At 41.5% G+C, this 23,557-nt stretch overlaps 1 protein-coding gene across 9 annotated transcripts in view; it reads left to right on the plus strand.

Moving 5' to 3' along the window:
- Positions 1-23,557, plus strand: part of magi1b (membrane associated guanylate kinase, WW and PDZ domain containing 1b) — a 155,054-nt gene that overhangs the window by 60,332 nt on the left and 71,165 nt on the right. For all 9 annotated transcript variants that reach the window (XM_039797029.1, XM_039797033.1, XM_039797030.1 and 6 more), the window contains exon 2: positions 16,667-16,783. In XM_039797029.1, coding sequence (XP_039652963.1) covers positions 16,667-16,783 — 117 coding nt within the window. The remainder of the gene's footprint in view (positions 1-16,666; positions 16,784-23,557) is intronic.

Genomic DNA, 23,557 nt, shown 5'->3' on the forward strand with positions numbered 1-23,557 from the left:
GATGTGGATGTTTTGTCTGTGCCTGCCTCCACGTCTGGCCTGGAGTCAGCTCTTAAGGGACGCAGCGCTGGATGAGCGTTGCCTGATGCTGACCCAGAAACCAATGTAGACGTAACCAGCAGTGACTGCTGCCCCATTAGCCCACAACCGTGAAACACACACGGTTTTTAATGTATGTGTGTGTACTTGTATAAAAGTTTTTAAAGTAGGTTTTCTTTATTTTGATAGTGTGTTTTCTGTGTCACCTGGCATGTACATCTTGCTGCTGATTGTTCATTGGAAGTGTTGTTGGGTGAGCAATGCATCCTCTGATAAGAATAACCCACAGGCCTGGTGACGATGATGGACAAAGTTGGAAATGATACGGTGTTAATATACGGATTGTGTATCTGCGGTACTCAATACAAAGGTTATAATAACCTTGTGTTTTCATTTTGTGTCAATTGTGTCCTGTCAGACATGATGAATAGATGCATGTTTTAAGTGTTTACTTCCCTCTACCTCTATTTATGCCCGTTTCCTTTGTTAGTGTGCATGTGTATGCCTGATCCCATCCTGCTTCTAAAATTAGATCAGTGAACAGATGTGGTGTGTTTGAGTGTCCCTTTTGTATGCATGTGTTGCGAAATGTATTCATCCGCATTAGCATGGTTGCACGTCTATAGTTGTGCATTCACACAACATCTTGAGAGCGTCTTGAGTCAGCAGTGTAACAGGGTGACGGGGACAAGAAAGTGGGTCAGTCATGCCCTCTCCAGGCATGAGGGGAAACTCACGGATGGATGGATGGATGGATGGATGGATGGAATGAAGAAGATGACAGCAGCTCAAGGGGTGTGGTAGAGGGAAGGAAATAAGGATTTTAAGGATGGAAAGGGGGAATTGCATAAGAAGAGAAGAGGCAAAGAAAAAGGATGAGAGAGAGAGAGAGAGAAAAAGAGAAGCAGACTGCAGATCTTGGGATGAAAATGATAGGACAGAAAGAAATGGTGGAGAATGCTGGTAGTCAACTCAAGGCTGATCAGTAGCGATGACCACAAAAAGCAGGAAAAGAAAAACCTAAGCTGACGTTCGCCACATTTTCAACCGAACTTGCATTTTCATGATGTAACCTTAAGCTGACTATTAATTAATTAAATATTAGATGTTGCCATAATGTTAACTCATAAGTTTAAGAAATATACTTTAGTATCTTGTAGATGCTTTATATAGCAGTTTTAAAACTATAATAACAATAATAATGTCTGTAACGTTGCTGACATGATTAGTCGATTCATTTCTTAGTGGATCAACAGAAAATGATTAGTCATTTATCAAGCACTCTTTTTTTTAAAAAAAATTTTTATTTCATTTTAAATGGAATATTTTAGGGATTTGAATTTTTGGTATCAAATATATTGAGTAAGCTTGTGCAACCCAGCGCTGGGAAGTTCAGTACAGTTGCTTTTCCTCTGTAAAGCCAGTATTTCACCTCGATGCATGATCCGTGCTCCGATCAGCTCAACAACCGAATAGATCTGTGAAGGCAGCTGTGGTGATCAGCTTTATTACAGGAACCCTCTTACACACCTACAACTACAGGTCTCACACACCGGCAGCCAGCAATCAGTATAAACACACACACATGTACACAAGTACATGCTGTCCCTCACACTTAATGATCCTGAGTGACATATGCCCCCTGGTGGCAGAGTTAATGAGCTTGTGCTAGTTAATCATGGACAATAACCAACTCTTTCCCATGTGTCCAAATCTGTGATAAAGACACAGAGTCCCAACAGCTGGTTACACAGTTGTAGACAGACAGTAGGAACGTTCCTCACCCTATGGATATCACTCCGGCTCTGTCTCGGATATTAATACACTTACATAAACCTCCCACTTTGTCTCCAGTTTGTCTCGTCTCTTTAATCTTTTATTTATTCTTCGTTACCGTCTATTTTGCTGTCTTATCCGCTTTGGTCTCTATTCATACACCCCTTGCTTTTAACATGTACAGCTCCTCTAGCTTTAATTTCTTCATCTTTCCTCCTGTTGTCTACCTTATTCCTCCCTCCCTCCCTCCATCACCCTCACCCTCTCCTGCCCTCCCTACCCGGCTGGGACCAGCGGTTGGTCTGTCAGTGCAGTGTTCACCCACTGCGGGCCTGGGGTGACTTAGCACACTGCCTCTGATTACACCCCAGCAGTTGCCCATTTATCTTGCCGTGAAACGGAATAGGGGTGGAGAGGGGCCAGAAGATATTATGGTAATACATCTCACCACTGTTAAGGCCTAATAAACTTGGACATTTTCAGCTTAGTCATCCGTTTATATAGTTATTCATTTGTAGCTCTGGTAGTAATTTGCTGATGGTCTTTCCTTGAATTTTATTTTAGTGTGATATCTTTTCTCTGGATTGCTTTGTTTTACTGCTTTACTTTGGATTGTTTTTCTGATACTCTATTTTCCCTTGAGCCTCTGTAGTTTCTGTAGACATAGATATCCTTTGTTATTATCTGTTATTTTGCTGCATAAATGTGCAATTTAATGACAGAAAACATTTTTTGGATATTTTTTTTAAATTAGGACTTGACATTTCTATTGATATATCATGTTATGTTATGTTTAATGTGAACTTTACAAAGTTTTTTTCCTAACAAAATCCCCCCAACTTTATGCAAGATAAATTGGTGGAGTAGCCCTTTGAGTCAAGTAGAGTATTTGACATATAAGCATTTTCTATTGCAAAGTGGGTACATAATAGATTAGTAACCTTTCATTTGTCTGTGTTTGCTTCCATATGGGTGTATGATATATATTTCAGACATGGCTGACTATATTTGACAAAATATAAACATATTGTTTAGGGGTGTGCAAAAAAATCGATTCACATTCGTAGCGCGATTCAAGCTCTACCGATTCAAAAAGCAATTCATAGAATTCCAAAAATCAATTCATATTCTTTTTTTATTCATTTTTTTTATTGTAGGTCTACTGCAATCACATGGGAAAAGTAACTACATTTACATACTGTGAATCTTATTTTTTTTTTTTAAGATTTTGTTTTTGGGCATTTTCAGAATCGTTTTTGAATCGAAAATCGATTTTGAATCAAATCTTGAGCCTAAAAATCGATATTGAATCGTGAAATTTTCTGAATCATGCACCACTAGTATTTTTCATGGTATTTAAATTAAACAGTACTTAAATCATTAAATTAAGTAGAGAATTCCTTTATTTTGTAAATGGATGTGATGCTTTAATACAATTCATAGAGAAACACTGCCTTGCAGCTTTTATTTATGGTAGACTTTGAATGATTTTCTTTTTGCTGACACATGCCTCTTTGGTTGTGTTTGAACATGAAAAGCACTTTGCTAAATGATAGTTGAAATGTGTGAAGGATTAATCTTGCAGTGTCCCAGGATCCCCTTATCAGTGTCTAGATGTCTTCCCTGTACACACACAATAAGGCCTTCATTGTCACAATTCTCACTGACTGTAAATATTTGATTTGAATATTTGACTGTAAAATTTTTTTTTGGTCATATCAACCTTTAAAGGGACACTTTTTCTTTTTTTTATTTCTCAGCTTTACCTTCCAAGTCATCCTCCACTGTTCTGTTGATCATTCCTATTCCCATTCTGTCTTTCTTTATTCTCTCATACTCATGTTCACCGTCTTTGTGTAAAAGTGCTGATCTGCCTTCTTAGCCCGGGGGGGGGGGAGTTGCTGTTTTAAATCTGGGACCCAATCAGCTCGACTGTCACAGGAGACTAATACTCCCATTGGTCTTGAAATGCCGCCTGTCAGAGATGGAGAGGTAATTACCTCCAAAATACTCGTTCCTCACTGGCTTACGCATCAGTCAGTCAATAATCACATCAGCTGGGCACATCTCGGCCTTACAGAAGGTTAGCAGAGGGGGGTCACTTTGTTTTGTTCATGTTTTGTTTAGATGTTGTAGTTGGATGTAAGGACCTTTTATAGTTATTGGTTTGTACCTTTTTGTTTTTCATATTTCTGGACTTTAAATATTAGTGTTTGACAGTCTCACCTACTGCCATACTTGTTGACAGTAAATGCAAAACCATCCTTTGTGTCAGAGGATCGTCTCATTCAAAAGCCTTTCTGGAGGCAGCTTCAACTGTAGAGGCTCATACTGTATTTAGGTATCATCACAAGAATAATAATAACAGAGTATAGTACGTATACGTGTAGTATTCCGTTCAGCACCCACAAATCATAATGCGGGCGCTGTATTATTTATAGTTTTGAGCACTTGGCTAGCGAATGCTGATGTTTGCCAAATTAGATCGGCACTCGTGTTGTGTGAATAATGGACTTCAAAAATCGCCGCACACGAAAGAGAAATACACGTGAAACATCAAATGTAGCGCACGCACACATGTACATTACATCCTCAATCCCCTGTCAGATCGCAGCAGGTAAATTGACGCCTCTACCACAGCCCTCTTGCTGCTCTATGTGCTGAAATGAATCATCTGAGGATTTTATTCCCTGCGTGGAGAACTACGATCAATGAAAGCAATCTGGAACATAGTAAACGGGCAAGCAGCTCCAGGACACACAGCCGTATAGGCAGGATTGACAGCGTGTCGGAGATTTAACCCTGACCGCGTTGGATCTGGTGTTTTTCTATCTCGACTCAACAAGGAGCAGATGTCAAAGGATAAAAATCTGTACGGATAAGACCACCAGGTTCTGGGACTTGTGTGTCTCCACCAGGCTTGACTCCAGGGTGAGCCACAGTGATTAATACAAAGCTCACACATATCAGCAGCTCAGGGAATTTAAAGAAGCATGTTATTGAGCGGCTAAAACATTAGATTCTTTATTTATTTCTTCCCGTTTTTGGGTGGATAATGATTTCTGTAACAATATCACAGAAAAGCTCCTGTTCCGGTCCTGTTAATGATATGATCAGGACAGGAGTGCAAATGGTTCATGATAGGCTTTGAGTTTTTATTTGCTGTAGTGCGGGAAACGACATCGCTGGTTACAAGAGATTTTCCTCCGTTTGACAGTTTGGGCTCATGGATAGTTAGATAGACGGATAGACTTTTATTGATCCCAAATTGGGAAATATCAGTGCTACAGCAGCAACATATCAGACACACAGCACATGTACAGATTATACAATACATAATAAGATAGAATACAAGAACAAATATTAAAAAAATAACCAAAAAAGCCATATTCGTATACATTATTTCAGTGTCTGAGTGCATTTCCTCAATTTAGAGCTTCACCATCTCATATAAGCATTTATTAGAAAGCTGCTTATCACTTTCGGTTCCTAAGGTTCATGTGCATTTGCAAGAATATGTGTGTATGAGTGTGTGTATGAGTATGGTAGTATCTAGATTGCAGTCGTTAATGCATACATTCTACTGCATGACAGTGGTGGAAGAATATTGGTGTATGTGAGACCACTAGAAATCCTCCCTCTCATGCAACGGAAAAGATAAACCATCAAATAAAGCAGGGTGCTGGAGAAACCATCAACTCAAACACAGATCTCAGAACGGATATCCAGACCGATTTTCAAGCTTTGACTTAATATGACCTGCCTAGATAGTGCCACGTGTTTGTTTTTGTGACGTTGAAGTCCTCTAAGTAGAGTGCATCACATTACACTGAGGAGCACATTCATACTGCAAACTCTGATGCGCCTGTGACGAGACCAGTGTTGCTCAGAATCTATTTGTGTTAGGAAGATCTCTCCTTTGTTTTTGTAATATCCTGTTACACCAGATGGGGGCAGCAGACTATGACTGGCTGTGACCATCACCACCTTCCCCACAATCTGTACTCATCTGGCAGCTGTTGCTATGGATACAGAGCCCGGCCATTGCTGTGTGATGCAAGCCACATCTAATAGAGGAACATAGGGGGTAGTGTTGAGCTCAGAGACAGGGATGTTCACACAGACGCACACACCTTTCAGTGCTTAGTTAATATGAAAGATTGGTCTCCACATCTCTGCAGTATGGTTTGGGACTCCTTATTCAAAGCGCTACAGATTATAATGCTATTATCAACTGCCTTACTTAAGCGCTTGAAAGAAAAAATTGTCTTTCCATTTGCATTTTCTCTCATTTGCATAATTCCTGGCTGCAGTGTGGGTCAGTCATCATACTAAAGTTGCTTTCACACCTGCTTTCAGCAGTTTGGTCCATTTTAACCGAGTGTTTCTTCAGATAGTCTGTTTCGTTTGTGGTGGCACGAAAGCTCATTCGAACTCATGTAGGGGTGCAAGATATATCGACAAAATATCGTTCTCACAATATCACATTGCGCAATATTATATCTAGGGGTGCAAGATATATCGACTCAATATCCTTATCGCAATATATCGAAAGTGTCGCAATATGTATGCAATATTGTTTATTTTGCGGAGCGCTGCGGCCCGTCCGTTGGCTGTGTGGCTTAGTTGTGTTCGATTTAGAGCCCACTTGAAACGCTATAATGATCATGTTTCACTGGCCAGTTACCGTGCCACTTGCACACGTTAGTGCACGTCAGCGCACGGGTCCACTATGTGACAAATCCTATGGAGCGTACCACATGTGTGCATATTTTCGTCAGAGTGACAGTGTAAGTGAAGAAATAGATAGACAACAACACGGAATGAATCAGAGATGCGAAAGAAAAGTTGTGTCCTGTTCTATTTATTTATTTTATACTGCCCAACCGGTAAAACAGGTCCTGTTCTGTAGACATGGTCCTTATTTATTTAATCGTGTTGTACCAGTCCAATGTGACCGTCAGTTGAAATAAACCTTGTGTTGTATTTGTTATGAATCTATTTTGATGCGTTTTCCTGTAACTTTTTTTTAAATTTTACATAGGTTTAAAAATATCGAAATTAATATCGATATCGCAATATCCCATTTTGTCAATATGCAACCCTAAACTTTGGTGCAGACTAAACAACCGAACTCTGGTCCGCTTTAACACCAGCGTCTCAGTTCCCTTCCATGTGCACCAGAGTTCGATTCACTTTAGGTGAGAATGCAATCCGACCAAAATATAGGAAGTGAACCAAAAAACAGTGCTTTTACTAGCCTGAAATTTTAACCTTGCCAACAATTTACGGACTTATATACGATTTAAGGGACGATAACTTTCAAATCCGTAACCTATTATGACCACACATCGCTCATCGTCTGTGTGACAACACCTCATCGTCTCTCTCTCATCAGGGCCCGCCCTCTTCTTTACTAGCTGTCTTGTCAGCTGCTCATATTATTCACCTTTTTCTAAAATACTAGAAACACTAAAGCAAAACCCTGAAAACCCAAGACGTTTGGCGTTGCTCCATTATTTGAGATATATTGAGAAGCGAGCTTGTGACCGGGATGTCGTCGGTTCAATCCCCAGACCGACAGGATAAAATCTGGGTGGGGAAAGTGAAAGAACAGCGCTTGTCCCTCCCTCATTACCGCCACTGAGGTGCCCTTGAGCAAGGCCCTTAACCCCAACCGCTCCAGTGGAGCTGCTCAGTGGCCAGCAGATCAGACTGTGGTTGTACTGGGAAGCTTCCAGGTATGAATGTGGAACTGTGTGAATGTGATCAGGGCGTTCCTGCAAAAGAGAGGCTGCCTCTCAGTGAACCTCCCCTGAATAAATAAAGGTTAGGACTAGAAATGCCAGCGAGTTTCACTCAGATATTCTGTCCAATGGACCAGAGATTGTTCTGACCGTGTGACCTTTGTGTACGATGTTTGGTGCGTTTGACAGTGCAGTGTGAACGCTAACTGAACCATATGAAAAATGAGACGGTGTTGCACTTTCACTCCAGAATCACACCGAGTCCTCTGAACTATAGGTGGGAAAGCGCCCTAAAACTTAGCTGGTGTCGATAGACCCAACTATGGTGGTTTAATGACCAGTCATCACCTGGGGTCTCATTTATAAACGTGGCGTACGCACAAAAACGGAGCTGAAAATGTGCCACTTCCCACGCAAAGGTTGTGATTTATTAAAAAAAAAAAACCTGACGGGAGAATGTGCTGTCCTTCACACAACCTCTGATCCAAATACAGGTCCTCGCCACTCTGGGGGCAACCAGCTATTTCCAGAGGGAAATAGCAGACAGCTATAAATATGATATATAATCTTCCACTTTATCGCTAAGGCTTGTTTGGATAGAATATTTAGTTCTCTTAAATCTTATCATATAGGTCTGGTATATCAAAGCTGTCCCTGAGTGCCGTAATGTCTCCCGTTTTGGATGGTATTATTAATATAGATAATCAGGTTTACCTACACTGTGCGAGAACAAGTCGAAATTATAATTCAATTTGCAGCAATTCCCGAGTGTCTGAGAAGTTTTTAGTTTTTTCCCCGCCAGTCGTCATGATTCGGCGTAAAGTACAACTGCCAGGCCATTAACATACTGATCAACATTCATGAGGCGCTTTGCATTGACTATTTATGGTCAGAATTGGGCGTGTACAGGACAAGCTAAGAGGCTGATTCACGTACGCACAATTGTGGGTAATCTGTGATTTATAAAGGGAACATTGCTTACAGATGTGCGTACACACTGTTTTATAAATCTGATTTTTTTTTTTTTGGCGTACGCCATTTTTTGGGCTTTTGGGCGTACGTACACTGTTAGTAAGGATCCTAAATGAAACCCCTGGACCTGCACTTACAAAGCTGGATAGAGAATAATCCTTAATCACTGTTGAAGGGTCAGATTGAGCTCTCTCTGACTTCTCTACATGTCCCTAATCATTAGGACACATGGTTAAGCTCCGATCAGTGGCAATGAAAATGTTAACTCTAGATAGCGGTTGCTGGTTGAATCAATTAAATGGTGATTAGCCCTAATTATCTGATTAACTAGAGCCATGGATGGACTGCTCACTTAAGAGTTGATTACTTAAGACATCACTTTGGACAGCCTGTGTATGTCTCGTAGCTGAATTTAACTTGTAGTAGGTCAGGTTTGAATGGCACAAATCCATTTAATTTAAAGCTTTACTATGTCCCACTTTGGAGATACTAAATATGGCAATAAACAGCCCACTGAAAGAATACTTTATTCTAAACATAGCCTCTGCCTGGCAACATGTCCCTTGTGATGTTAAAAAGAAAATTGAAGAGAGGAAGAAAAAAAAAATAGTTTGTTACCTTGTATGCCAGTCTGTTTGTGTATTCTACGTTGATACAACACTCAGAGCCGAGCCAAACATGGTGGCGCTGCCAAATCTGACTTGGCTTAGTGTAAAACAGGCTGGTACCCTGGCATATGACTGTTTTCTGCTTTGTCACTTAGACTGGTGCTTTGTGTTAAGATGGTGACTGTGTCTATGACTGCCCAGTGTGCTGATTGAAGTTAGAACTTTCTTACATGCCTCTGCAAAATGACCTTTTCATATTTTTTCAAATTTAGTAGCGGTGGTGCTACTAAATGTACTGCATATAGTGGAAAGACTGGCTCTGGGATGCTTTACTTGGGCACACTGGTGCTTTAAACCTAATCCTAAAGTCAGCATGTTAAAGAGTGACAATGCTAGCATGCTAAACACAAAGTACGGCAGATAGGAATTTTATTAGTTTTGCATGTTTTAGTTCATAAAACAAAGAATTGGAGAAATTAAAAATTTTGACCCGATAATGGCCCTAAGAAACAATGTGGAGAGGATTTTGGATGGAGCACAGAGCAGATTATTTTAAAAAGTTAGTGTCGCCATATCCCCTGCTCGGGGGCCGCTCACACCATGAGTTTAAAGCATGCCAGAGCCAAAATTCTCACCGCTCCGCTTCTCCACCATCTCTATCCTGTGTGTACAAACGGAAGAAAATGTAAAAAATGTAAATAATGGCCTTGTATTTTGCATATACTGTAAGTTAAAAACAGTAATTTGTAACAACACAGATCCGCTTTCTCATGTGAATTTCTTCCTGTGAATTATACAGACCGCATTTAAAACTTCCATTACTTTTTGGTTCTTCCAGTGAAAGTAATGAAGTGTAAGTAAGTTTAGGTTTTGCCTCAGCCCAGGTCAGGAATCGACAGCCTCAGCTACTTTTCTACAGTACACACACAAGATTAATTCCAGGAACGGCAGTCGGGTCATACAAAGACATCTATGTACCATTAAAGTAGCTGTAGGTTTGAATATCAAGCAAGTTTCCGGGACTCCCCGCTACATAATGGCTCCACTCGTCTGGAGCGTGAAGGGCCGTACAACTCCGTGACTCCTGCCATATCCAAATCAGCAGAAATCGGTCAAACCTTTCCTTTCCCACTACAAGCAGGGGGATAGAGTTTCAGTGAAGTTTGGTTTTTCCATGCTGTGAATACAGATGTCAACTGCTAGCGCAGGGTCTGGCTGGTGCCATGTCTGGCTCTGCATGTCTGAGCAGGGCCTTGGCTGGCTGATCAGAGCTAAGGGGTGCAGGGCCGGATTGAATGGGAGATGCCTGGAAAGTAGTGGAGCTTTTTACGTTTCAACTGTGTCTGTGTCTGTTTTGGTGTGTTGTGTGGTCTAATCTGATGTTCTTTCTGTGCGACACACTCTACCTCTCTCTCTCCCTTGCATAAACCCCTTCTCCCCCACTTCCCTTCTGCCATGGATTGCATGTCTCCTCAAAATCTGGCTTGTTTTAGGGGGCTTATGGAAAATCTGTAACAGGTGGGCTGTGTTTGAAGGATATGTCTTTTCTAATTTCGTTTTCTAAGGGATTTGGGTGTGCGGCGAAATGTTCTCACAACCCAGCCTTGCTGCCTGCTTACCTGCTATTTGTTGCTTGCGAGTCGATTTTGAATTTAGATAATCAATCAATAAAAGAATGCACTTCATTGTGGTTAGGCACCTGGAGTTGGTCATCAGTTTTACAAAATGTACTATACAATATTTGATTAATGTTAATACCAAATACAGGGAGTAAATGAGGCCATGATAAGCCACAAGAATCTAATGCTGCATTCCCACTGCGTGGTACTTAACTCGCTCTTTTTTTGGTTTTCCATTAGCAAAGGTTGTGGATAGTTACCTACTACCTGCTGCTTTTTTGGTACTACCTCGGTCAAGGTTCCAAGTGAGCTGTGCCTATACTAGAAGGTGGAGTTAAAACACTGCAGACCACTGATTGGTCAGCGAGAATCGTAACTAGAATCGTCACCTGGGCGACACGGGACATCCTTCACAAACCCGTCATTTTTAAATAGCCAAGCTACCGTCAATAGCGCACGCAATTTTTTTTTTTTTTATTCACTCGACCCAGATCTAAAAAAGAAATGGCAGCCTGCAAAACTACGCCGCACACTACGCTGACAATCGACAAAGTGCAGACATTCCTCTGTTTTGGTTGCCTATGAAACGGTTAAGCAAGTGTTGCGTTTAAGATAACGTCACGGCAGTTTCATGCGGCATCGCTGTGTTGATCAGCTGAGAGTGCTGCCTACACTGAGGGGGTACTAACGATCCACAGTGGAAAACGAAAGAGAAAGGTCAAGCTGAACCGTGCAGTGGTACTGAGCCATTGATGACTCAATCAGCTATAAAAGGAAACAATCTAAACATCTCGGGTCTATATCGTTTTTTAGGTCAGTCTAATCAAGTCCGTCCACTTCCAAGTCTTCATGATCAGTACAGTGACCTTTGTTTACCATCAGGTCCAGTATGCTTTGTCATATACACAGTACCAAAATAGAACAAGGAGTAGCAGATAATGGGCTTATGGTGTTAACATTTTCGCAATAGGTTTGAAGGAGCTGACTAGCTGCCTTAAAGGCTTCAATTGAGGGAAGTGGTGATCTTTTTGACCTTCTCGCACATGGTAAAGCATCCACAGGATAGCGATCCCTACGATAACACAGTCGACTGTATTTATACTACAGTTGGACCAACCTAGGCCCAATTTGGAGCCAACCAAAAGACTGAAATCCGCACATTGCGGGTGCACTTAAGAAGAGTGGTTTTAAAGTAGTCTGCTGTAGTTTTAAGTAGTGGACAGGAAAGAAAAAAAGGGAAAGGAAATGTGATGTAAAAGGATTTGACCTTAGACCAGAAACAACATATTATGTTGGGTAACCACAAAAATGAGTTTGAGCTGATTCCCAGACCTCATGCATACTTTGGTCCCAGCCAACACCCCAGCACAGGCCATTGAAAAGCTAATGGTCATCTTTCACTCCCTATGAGGGCATTGAGGACACTGTTGAAGGTAGTGGGCATTTAAAGGGGGCAAGAAATCTGAATATGACAGGCAAGGCAAGATCTGTTATGTGTGATCTAAAGACATAATCGTTTAAATAATTCACAATCAGTCACGCTGGCCAAACAGCTTCCTACTATGTCTAAATCAATCATCTATCTATAAATTGCAGGAACGTGTGTGTGTGTGTGTGTGTGTGTGTGTGTGTGTGTGTGTGTGTGTGTGTGTGTGTGTGTGTGTGTGTGTGTGTGTGTGTGTGTGTGTGTGTGTGTGTGTGTGTGTGTGTGTGTGTGTGTGTGTTATGCACATATCTCTTGAACCGTTAGTCCGATGGATTTCAAACTTGACATGTGTCTTGCTACGGGCACGAGTAAGTGCAGTGCAGTTTGACGTTGTTTGGATTAGAAATGCAAAAAATATCGTTAAATATATATCCGTAAAAGAAGCACACGTTGGCTTTTGCCGCTCTAGCCGCTGGCCACTCCCCCTCTCACACTGCACCCTGACTGAGCACAGAGAGGGAGAAAGCAGCGGAGCTTTGGCAGCTAAAATGTGACATACATCTCAGACCCACAACAAAAAGCACTACTTTGGACTGTCTTTGACTTTGAATAAAGGACAATTCCCGAATTTAAGGACGTTTCAGAATCCAGGGGTGTGGGTGGGCGTTACAGCCTTTGACTCTTTTCCTGCAATTGCTGTGAGCTGGCAGAACATCTCAGAGATTATTCCTTCACAGCGCTGTGCAATACGAGAAAATCTCAGAGTTGAACCGGGCAGACGCAGCACTTTTCAGACTCCCCCCGAGTTAATTAAGTCTACTGCTAATTTACAACACTAATAACATTACCGTCGCCAAAATACCCTGCGAATCAAATCCATACTTCACCGTTAACCGTCAAGCCACTAAACCTGTATGGAAATGAACACCATTGCTGAAATGTTTAATTCGTTAACGACCATACGACACGAGACAACACGGTCTCTCTCTCTTCTCTCTCTCTCTCTCTCTCTCTCTCTCTCTCTCTCTCTCTCTCTCTCTCTCTCTCTCTCTCTCTCTCTCTCCGCGATTCTGGTTGTTGATTAACGGAGATATGTGCTGATTAGCTCTCATAACAGGCTGGGTGGGTAGCACACTGTCATAAGTCCATGAGGCTAATGTCTGATTACTCCATATTTCATTGTGATGTTTTGTGATTACATTCTGAATCTGCAGCGTTCTTTGTCAGGTAAATATAGTAGTACAATGTCTTCCTCTGATGTAGAAGTAGCCTACACTGTAAGTCAGTAGTAGGCTATACAGTGGAATTGCATATTAAGTGGTTTGGGGTCCTTTTTTTGGGGGTACAATTTGGTTTTGAAGAATTCTACAAGCAGCAATACCACAGGCCAAGCAATCGGCCCGTTCCAAACAGGCACATTTTTGACAGGCACTGCACTAGTCCTTTTGATGCCAGGCGTTGGTCCATGTCAGTACTAGACTTTGGTCCAAATTTTTTTCAGAGACTCCTACTATTAAATAAAATACATTCACACCAGGTGCTGAACAGTAGACATCCTGATATTCCATGTCAGCACTTCATGACTGCAAAGGAGCCAAAAACAGCAGGACAGATAGTGCTATCTACTAAATGCACACGTCCCTAAGTGATTACCTTCCTCTCATTCATCAATGCAGCAGTTCCTTCAGGGCCCCGTCATTTGCACTGTTCTGCCTTTGAAGGATTTATGCTTATTTTCATGAAAACAACATGGTTTTCATCAAGATAGGCATAAACAAAGAGAAAGAGTGAGAGGAGGACAACATCTACGGAACTGGATTAAAGCTTATGTAATAGCTCCTTGAGGTGCTGTTGCTTGCATGCCAGTGATCAACCAACCACACAGGATGCCTAAGTTAGCTTTGTTAAACACTGCTCACATTGTCCACCGTCCAAAATTAACTTCTTCTTTTTTTTTAAATACTCATTTTTTTTCTTTTTCTGAAATTATGACTCACCTGTACATGCTAACAACTTTTTACCAACTAAAATATTGTAACACATTTTATATAAAGCACAGTCTTTTTATATGCTTCTTTTTAGCCAAAGTTTAATTAACAGAAAGTACAAAAAACTCAAAATGAATGGGGCTTTTAAGAGATCTTTTTTAAAGATTACATTTTAGACTGGACATTTATACAGACACCAAACAAATGGAATTGCAATTTTTGGAGCTTGATCCATACTAGAATATATAAGACTGAATGTCTTTGCCTCTGTTTTATCAATTCTGAGAATTCTGATTTAAATGTGTTCCTAGCAAGTGCCCCAATTTTCTGAAAGTGCAATACAAAATTGCTGTAGTGCCCCTTTAACAATACCAGGAAGAAGGTGAGCAACAAGACACTGTGCTGATGCTAGAAGATGTAAAATGAATGGATATATTCTGCAGGGAAACATGTTGTATTATACAATACAATGTATATATGTTTATGAGGTAAAACCCGATTTTGTGTGTTGATGAACTTTGTTCCATTTGAATATGACTTGATATGAGTGTGTAAGGTTGGCTAACAAATTGTAGCTATCTATTATTAAGACTGGGTACCTGTTGTTTCTGATGCCTGAATCCTTCTCAGGAGCTCTCTCATCTCTTCCTAAATGGCACCTTTGGTAGTTCTTTTTAAGTTTTTCATGTCACAGGTTTCCAAATGAAAACCAGCCAGTTGGGGGTCTGCTAGCAAGGAATGCCCTTTGCCTTCCAGTAATTGGTGTGCACAAGAGCACATAAGGGTGTGCATTAGGCTCTCTGTTGGGCTGAGCGTTGGCTTGTGACCTGTTGTGAGGATTTACAACCCAGTGATATGTCTGGATGGGACAGGGCCAGGAGGGGAGTTTCCTCCCAGCAGGAGCTTAGATGGAGGGGCGAAGACTCAACCTTTCCACTCAGACTGTTGCCCAAACGGCTACATTGTCCATGACACTAATTATGGCTCATCAAATGTGTCACTCATTACTTCAGTTAAATATTTTTTTAGACATGGGCCTGGATTCAAGTTGTCGTGACTCATAAAAAGGAAGTACAATGAAACCAAAATTACTTTCTTACAATAAATTACATCAAAAGATAAAATTATCAAGTCTGGAAACACACATTTTTAAAGAAAAATGTTGAATTATGTGAGAGCTTTGCTTTCAAAAAACATATTCATCCGGGTTTTTTTTTTTTCTTTAAGAAACCCAATTCAAGCATTTAAATACTTCTCTTAGAGAGTGACATTTTAGACAATACTATTTGTTAAAAGTGTAGAACTAAATGTTTCAATTGCAGCGTGAGCCTTACAGCTTCTCAACCAGCATTAACCATCTGATTCGTAGCAATGTGACCATAACTACATTTTTGCATCTTACCCACTCTTGTTACGTATGTTGATATGAATGACAGACAACATCTTGGGTCACATTAAAATAAAAAAACAGTTGTATCATTTCTGTGGGATGTGTTGGGTTATGATTTAATTGTATTTATATCATATGAACCTATAATCATTCTGCCAGCCGGTGCAGAATGCTCTCCTGTACTATGCTAACAATCTCAAACATCTTATTAAACACACACACACACACACACACACACACACACACACACACACACACACACACACACACACACACACACACACACACACACACACACACACACACACAGTTTCCATGGAAACAAGATCCAGGGCCTTTTATGGTTGTTTGCCCAAGACAACTAAAAATGGTCTCAGCAGCCATGCAAGGCTGGGAGATAAATCATTTGGATAATAAATAATGGGACATGTACTAATATAGAACGTGATGTTGTGATGTTTGTTGTTGCCTGAAGCAGTATTGCTATTGAATTTAGATCAAGACAGTGTCATATTCATCAGATACTGTACATTCCCTAATTTTTCTATTTGTGTGACTCTTTTTCTGTTATGTTGTCCTACTGTTTGTGCTGTTTTTGCACATGCATACTGTAGCTCTGCCTGTAATATGGACACTCACTGTAATGGCCACAAACAGACACACATTCAGAATCAATCACACCCACATACGGACACTTTCCAGCCGTGCTGCCCTTCAGTAGCCTAATGTGTGTCTGAGGTCCAGATGGCATAGCGGTAGGAGGGCTGATTCACAGTGCTAGCCATAGTGCTAGCAGTCTTAGCTTTTTGGCTAGCCACGGCTGGTAGGAGACGGAGAGTCTGCAGCCAGCTACCCCTCTGAGTGACAATGGCAAGTGTACAATTCATGGCTATGCACTCAGCATCTAGCCTTGCTCTGGTTGCAGGGAACAATTGTGTATTTCTTTTTGTGGGAGCCAAACTGTGTGGCCGTTTGACACTTCACTGTGAATTATAACAGCGTCATTTTGACTCTTGTGATGTTCTCCTGTCTGCTTGCCTTATTTTGTTGTTGTTTTGATGCACTTACCACATGCTTTCCTGTTTGTGCTCGCAATGACAGGAAGTAAGCTGAACAAGGACCTGAAGCATTATCTGAGCCAGCGCTTCCAGAAATCCTCGCCTGACCACGAACTGCAGCAGACTATCCGAGACAACCTCTACCGTCACGCCGTGCCTTGTGAGTCCATGACCGTCTTACACCTTATTCTGTCATTCCTTTTTCTCATGTTTTTTTATCCGCTGCTCTGTCTTCTCTATTTCCTTGCATTTATATGAGCCATTCTTTTAGTTCCTGATGATATGCTGCCCTTGACACACTTTGTTTGTGTGAGTTCCCACAGAACATCATCGTGGCTCCAAAGATTGTCATTTATTTTGTGAACTTCCTCATGAAAAACAAAAAAAAAAAAACTGAGGTGACTGAGGTCGGTGTCTCAGCTCCAGGCATGATCAGTTTTAGATCTACTGTATGTAATGATTGCGAGTATAGCTGCCTCACACGGACACATTGGATGGTTATCTAATTAAGGCTGCTTATTTCAGTCTAATCCGAGCATGGTTCCACTTGCCTTTTGACCAATATTGGCTGTGCAGTTAGCCAGGCTGATTACTTCATACCCTCCTTGGAACTAGCCTCATGTTGATTGGTTTTATCACACATCATCCCTCTTCATGCCAAAATGGAGTTCTCTGCCTGCTTCCCAAGCTGATAACATTCAGTCAACACAATGTATGCTTTACTAATATTGTCTGATCCGTTAGAGGTTTGTCTGGTGACTCTACAGTGAACAGGCTAGTATCTCATGTCCACGGGATCAATCGCACAATAGGCTTCATCCAAGTCCCTCACCCTCTATCACTAACCAGTATCAGAACTGTAGCCAGAACTGGCTGTGTAATCCAGGAAACAGGCTTGTGTCTTTGACTTTTTCCCCACCTGACAATGTCAATATAGCAAAGATCTAAATTTGTATATTTGTTTGTTCATGCCACATATTTCTCTTGTAATTGCTGCTGCTCAAAAGCTGAAGTAGATATTTGAGGTGTTTTCTTCCCTACTATGAAAAACAAGCATTGAAGGTGCTATGGGTGCTAAAGATCTGGCATGAACATAATAGTAGAGTGATGAAAGTGGTAACTGTGCAACCCCTTCTGTGTGTGTGGGGGGGCCTGATGAATCATGCTGCATGATGCCAATCTTATGTTGTTATTCCTGATTTGCATATAACACAGAAATCAACTGCGTGGACCAATCAAAACCAGGCTCATAATTGTCATGATACAGGAGTTGGAAATCCCTACTGGCTTTAGACACAGCATGCCTCCCTTATGAAGAGGGAGAGAGAGAGGGGGAAAAGAGGGGAAGAGACAAGACAAGTAGATAAAAAGGTGCATCTGCCGGCTGTATGCAAGTTTCATGCATCATTTTATTTTTCTCTACTTCCTTTGCACCACTTCAATATTCACCTAAATGGTTCTCATCTGTTGGCTTTTCAATTAGTTTATTCATGGCCCTCTCACGCAAATTACAATTTTGTGTTCAGGAGGCTTGTTTAAGGGACTTTATCTGCATTACCTCCACTGCCATATGTCAGCCAGACACTAGTGGAGGGTGGGGGTCTTACCATAATGATCATTTTAATCCCTCAGTGGTCTATGGCACACCAGTAAAAATCATGGTGGTGTTAGCAGTAAACAAAGCATGAAGGTGTTCCCCAGGCCATGTGTTTTATGGGACTGTAAAGTTTTTGTTGTTTTGCACTCGTGGAGTGTGAGACTCACACCGAAATATTACATTTACAAATAATTTTCGGCAGTTTAATTTTTTTTCCCTTTTGTGTTATAGGAAGACATTACAGTAGGCACTGAGTCCATGAATAAGTACTCCCTTATGCGCTTCAGTCCCAGAATAATACAAGACAAACCCAGCCATTGTATATGAAAGCATTTTGTTTATTTATGTAGTGTTAATTCATAAGTGAGATGGATTTGCTGTAACTATTTTGGCCTGTGATTGTGAAAGGTCAGTCTGTGTCCATGTTGACGTATGTCCAAAGGTTGTTCAAAGCACTGTCCGTGAGCAGGTGTAGGTGTAGGTGTGAATAATGCACAGCAAGCACATGGAGAAACAGATGGACAAGTGTGTCTGTGGTTTTTAGGGCTTTTCCTACCTCTATCATCCCTCTATGTAAGTCCCAATCTGTATAATAATTAGTGAGTTTGACTAAATTATGGAAAATAACAATTTTGTGCATTTCTCAGCTGGTTGTAATTGAAAACACTGGTTGTTTTTCCGCAGGGTTGCAGCCGCAGTTGGAGAAATATAATATGCAACAACAATATATATTAACATTCCAAACACATAATTTTTTTTTAAAGCTGGTATCGGGAATGTTTTTTTAATGAATATGCCAGTAATGTAATTGTAATTGTACGGTGCTCTAATTGAAGACATAGAAGCTTTCACATTCCTGAGACATTTTCGGCTCTTCTTCAATGGCTAATTCTCCATGTACATAAATCATTGTCTCTTCTAACTCACCATGTTGGCCTGGGCATGGTGTGGCATCTTCTCTAATTAGATGCATCATTTATCTAGCTTCACTAATGCCTCATTTCCACTGCATAGTACAGCTCGACTCTACTCGACTCACCTTTGGTACCAAGTGCATTTCTTGCAATGTAGGTTGGATTCTTAGCTGATTGTCATAGCGTCGCTGCATGTAAGTGTCCTGACATCATTATCAATGCTACACAACTATCGCTGGATCCTTTCATCCGTAACCTAGTCTCGCATTGCCAGACCTATCTCCACAGCAACAGTAAGATTCACATCTTCTTCAGCATTCCTGGATGGGAGAAAAACGTGCCCTGGTTTATTGGCATTTCTTTAAACCAATCACGATCGTCTTGGGCGGCGCTAAGCGCCGAACAAAGCAACGGTGCCTCTGCGAAATAGCTTTAGGAAGGAACTTGTTTTGGTGGACGTTAAAAAGTTGTTTCAGACATCCAACAGAAAACAGGTCTAGCTAGCTGTCTATATTTACCCTGCAGAGATCTGACGAGCAGTTAACCATAGTCCTCATGGAACATTTCTGCCATTTTAAAAAAAACATCTGTCAAATGAATTAAAAAAATGCGATGGCTATTGACGGTAGCGTGGCTGTTTAAAAATGGGTTAGTTAGTTTGTGAAGGACACGGGACACCGTGTCCCGCAAGTGACACTTCTCTCTGCCCAATCAGTGGTCCGCAGTGTTTGACTTCACCCTCTACAATATTATCGGCTCAGCTCGCTTGGAACCTAGACGGAGGTGATACCAAAATAAGTACCAGGTACTATCCACAACTTTTGTCAGTGGAAAACATAAAAAAGAGTGTGTCAAGCCATACCATGCAGTGGAAAAGAGGCATAATACTTAGCCTAGACTAGAGTAATGAGTTGGAGAAATCCCTAACACAATGTAAAACTACCGTGGAGAATCAGTATGTATAAAGCAGTGAAGTTCACCAGACCTCCAGACCTTCAGGTAGTTGTACAAGTTCCATGAAGTTGGTTGTAAACTTAAACTAGTCTCGTCTCTCACATCTCCCATAACACTGTTCAGATTTGAAACACAACCCTCTCACCCTCCCCCATCTGCTGAGGCGTCCGTCGGCTTCCCTTGTGGTCACCCCTTCCGCACGTTCAGCATTCCCAGTCTCCCATTATCCCCACCAACCCTCCACCCCCCCCCCCCTGTCCTGCTCTCATTCCTGACCCCCTCAACTCATGACACAGCTGCCTCCCCTACTCTCACTGCTACTGCTGCTCCCTCTCTCCATCTGTATCACTCTGTTTATCTCATTTTTCCTGCCGGTTGACTGCCGGAGCAGTGGCAAGAAGAAGAGACTTGTACCTGATTTTAAAGCTCAGCATTGTGTCTACGAGCCCTGAAAAGGGAGCTCTGGTCTCTCCTGCATCTAGGCAAGTGGAATTATTGTCTGCTGTAATTGTTGTAATGCTGATGGTTTGGTAATCGTTTCTCAAATGAGCGAGGGTCTGCAGAGGGTCGTTTTCACGTGCATGTGTGATGAATTGCGGGGCTAGCAGCACAGACGACATGACGACCCGTATATAGGCTAAGAGGACGCCTCGGAGGGAGGTGTGGGCTGAAGCCACGGGGATGGAGATGGGGGTGGGGTGGAGTTTGGGTGTGGGAGGGGGGGAAGAAGGGGGGGATGGGTGGAGAGAGAGAGAGAGAGAGAGAGAGAGAGAGAGAGAGAGAGAGAGAGAGAGAGAGAGAGAGAGAATGGAGAGATGCAAAAGCACTCTGACACACTCAAATCAATGCCGGCTCTAGCTAGCCAGTCAAGCTAACGTAAACATATATACGCATCTATCACTTGTGTTTGTATGGGACTTAACTGTGCTATTCGAGTTGGGCATGTTTCTGCCTGCGTGTGTCCCGACAGTTGATACAAAAGCAGCATTTCTGGTTCTGGTTTGGTTGCATCCACAGATGCAATCACATTGTGTCACCTGAACAAAAGAAATGCTCTCACTCACTGTGCCATTTCTAAACACCAGAAGGTAGTAAATCAAGATGGGGAAAAAATAAAGCTCAAGGAAGATTTAGAAGTAAACTTGAGACCCTTTTGGCTTTGTTGACATTAATCAGGTAGGATGCATGTCAGTCAATACTCTGTGTTCGCTGTTTGACATGCATTACGCAAGGGATGTTGTTTTTGTCAAGGCCTAGGCAAGCACATTTAGATGGGTTTTTCCAATGCCATGTCCTTCCTGTTCTACCAGTTCTCAGTTGAATTACACGATTGCAAAGGAAAGTTTACTTTGCCCTGCATTGGACTTTCACCCTACAGCTCACGTGATGGCCACGATTGAATGCAATTGTTGTATTACAACTGTTAATCTAGACTCTTGAGTAGTTGGTAAATCCATGGGCTGACTCTCTGTTGACCTGAGTGGACACTGTAAAAGTAAGGAGGCACTAAGTAAGGCAACTTTGTTAGACTCTTGCTAACTCTAGTTAGGCGACTGATACACAATGGCATGGACTTGTTTTCCTTCATAAATTGTTAAGCATATATTATAACCTGGTTGCTATTAGCTGGTAGAAACAAATTCTATGTCTAGATTTTGTTTAAATTAAAGGAAGTTTGACATTTTGGGAAATGTGCTTATTCACTTTCTTGGTGAGAGTTAGATGAGAAGATTGACACCTGTCCCATATGTCTGTTAAACATTAAGCTAGAGCCAGGAGCTTAGTGAATAAGTGTATTTCACAAATGTTAAACTATTCCTTTGAGGCTCATATATTATTTCTTTGTATGTTGGATAGGCTAAGTTAAGTTTAGTCAATATACTATGATATACGTACATTAAAATATTCTCCTCTATTTTTGCTGTCCTTCCCCTATAAATTTATTTCAAATCTTTCAAATCCTCTTTACATACATGACCATTTGGGGAGGGACTAGAGGCACAACACCATACCAGTATCAGTTTGATGACCTTTGGACTAGGGGATCCCAGCATGCTGTAGGTTGGTCAGAGGGAGGCCGTGAAGGAAACAATAGGAGCCGAGTTGATGCTGGTGTTTTTTTTTTGCATAGCTCAACAGCATTAGGAAGAGTCAAAAGGAATGCTGTCAAACAAAAGAGTGAATAATGGGTGGAGTCCCCCAGATTCATAGCCCCCGCTGCCCCACCCACACACTCGATCACTGACACTGTTGCACATAAATGTAGGACGGTAGGCATGAAGGTAGTTTGAGCAAATTAGGCCTTTGCGTCAGTATAGGCAGTATATGATGTATTTCTAAAAGTGGATGCTTATTTGTGCCTCTCTTCGGAGTCTGTTTTGACAAATCAGAAATGGTTCCTTTCCATTTATAGAAATTGCAGCTCATATTAGCCTGTTATAAGAGTTTGCCGATAGTGATGCCTTTCTGTCTGACAATGGAACAATTAACTGTGTATGATGTCATTCTATTATATATGCCATCATCAAACTAAAATGGAAGGAGTTTCTGTCTGTATGTCTGTCTTCAATTTCTGTCCTTCAAATTTCAAGGAAGTGCAGTGTCGAGTGCAAACTCTTGAGATCTATGGGACATATTTATTATGGTCTTTTTCTATAGGCACCTTTTGGCCGCGGCCAATCAAACCATGTTTGATTTGTGCCAAGATGAGCCATCTCCAGAGTTGGGTCAAAGTGCACCTGACCCGCCTCCAAGCTTTTTTTACCTGCTGTTTTTTTTTTTTTTTGAAGAATTTCTAGGAAATAAATGTGTTTATCCACCATTTCACACACCAAGTCAAGCCAAGCCAGCCTGTGTGTATGGAAAAGGCCTTTTAGTAGTGCGTTATGTACACACTGTAGTGTATTGCGAGGGGACCACCATTAACTGTTACACTGCCGAACGGCATGTTGAGTACAGCATTCTCTCCATCGCTCGCTACAGAACAATTAAGATGAAGAAGACACACCGGAGATGCTACATATGTAGCAAACTCAACCATTTCAAGCGTAACTTTATGCTTTTGCTCCCGGAAATAGCCTGTTCCCAAATAGCTAGCTGTTAGCAAATGTTGCGTATACTCTTCTACTCCTTCCCTCTGTCCTCATTGCTAGGGAACGCAACTATGTCATGGCAGGTGTATCGCTCAGGACCCAAGGAAGCGCAGTGTGGAGTTATTTGGATCAGCAGTTCTCGAGAAAGCTGCAAGCAGCAATACTGGAGGCCAAGCAATCGGCCCGTTCCGAAACAGGAATTATTTCAACGGGCACTAGTAATAGTACAGTACATACAGTTACGTTCAATCCACTACATCATGTCATCCTGTCCGCTTGGTGAAGATGTCAGCGATGGGTACAGGCAGCTGCAGAACCGGACCTAGAGAGGCAGATGCCCGGCCTTACACTTAGAAGTGGTGAATTTACAGGTCACA

Source organism: Perca fluviatilis, chromosome 4 (genome assembly GCF_010015445.1).
Source record: "Perca fluviatilis chromosome 4, GENO_Pfluv_1.0, whole genome shotgun sequence".
In the NCBI taxonomy this organism is placed as follows: domain Eukaryota; kingdom Metazoa; phylum Chordata; class Actinopteri; order Perciformes; family Percidae; genus Perca; species Perca fluviatilis.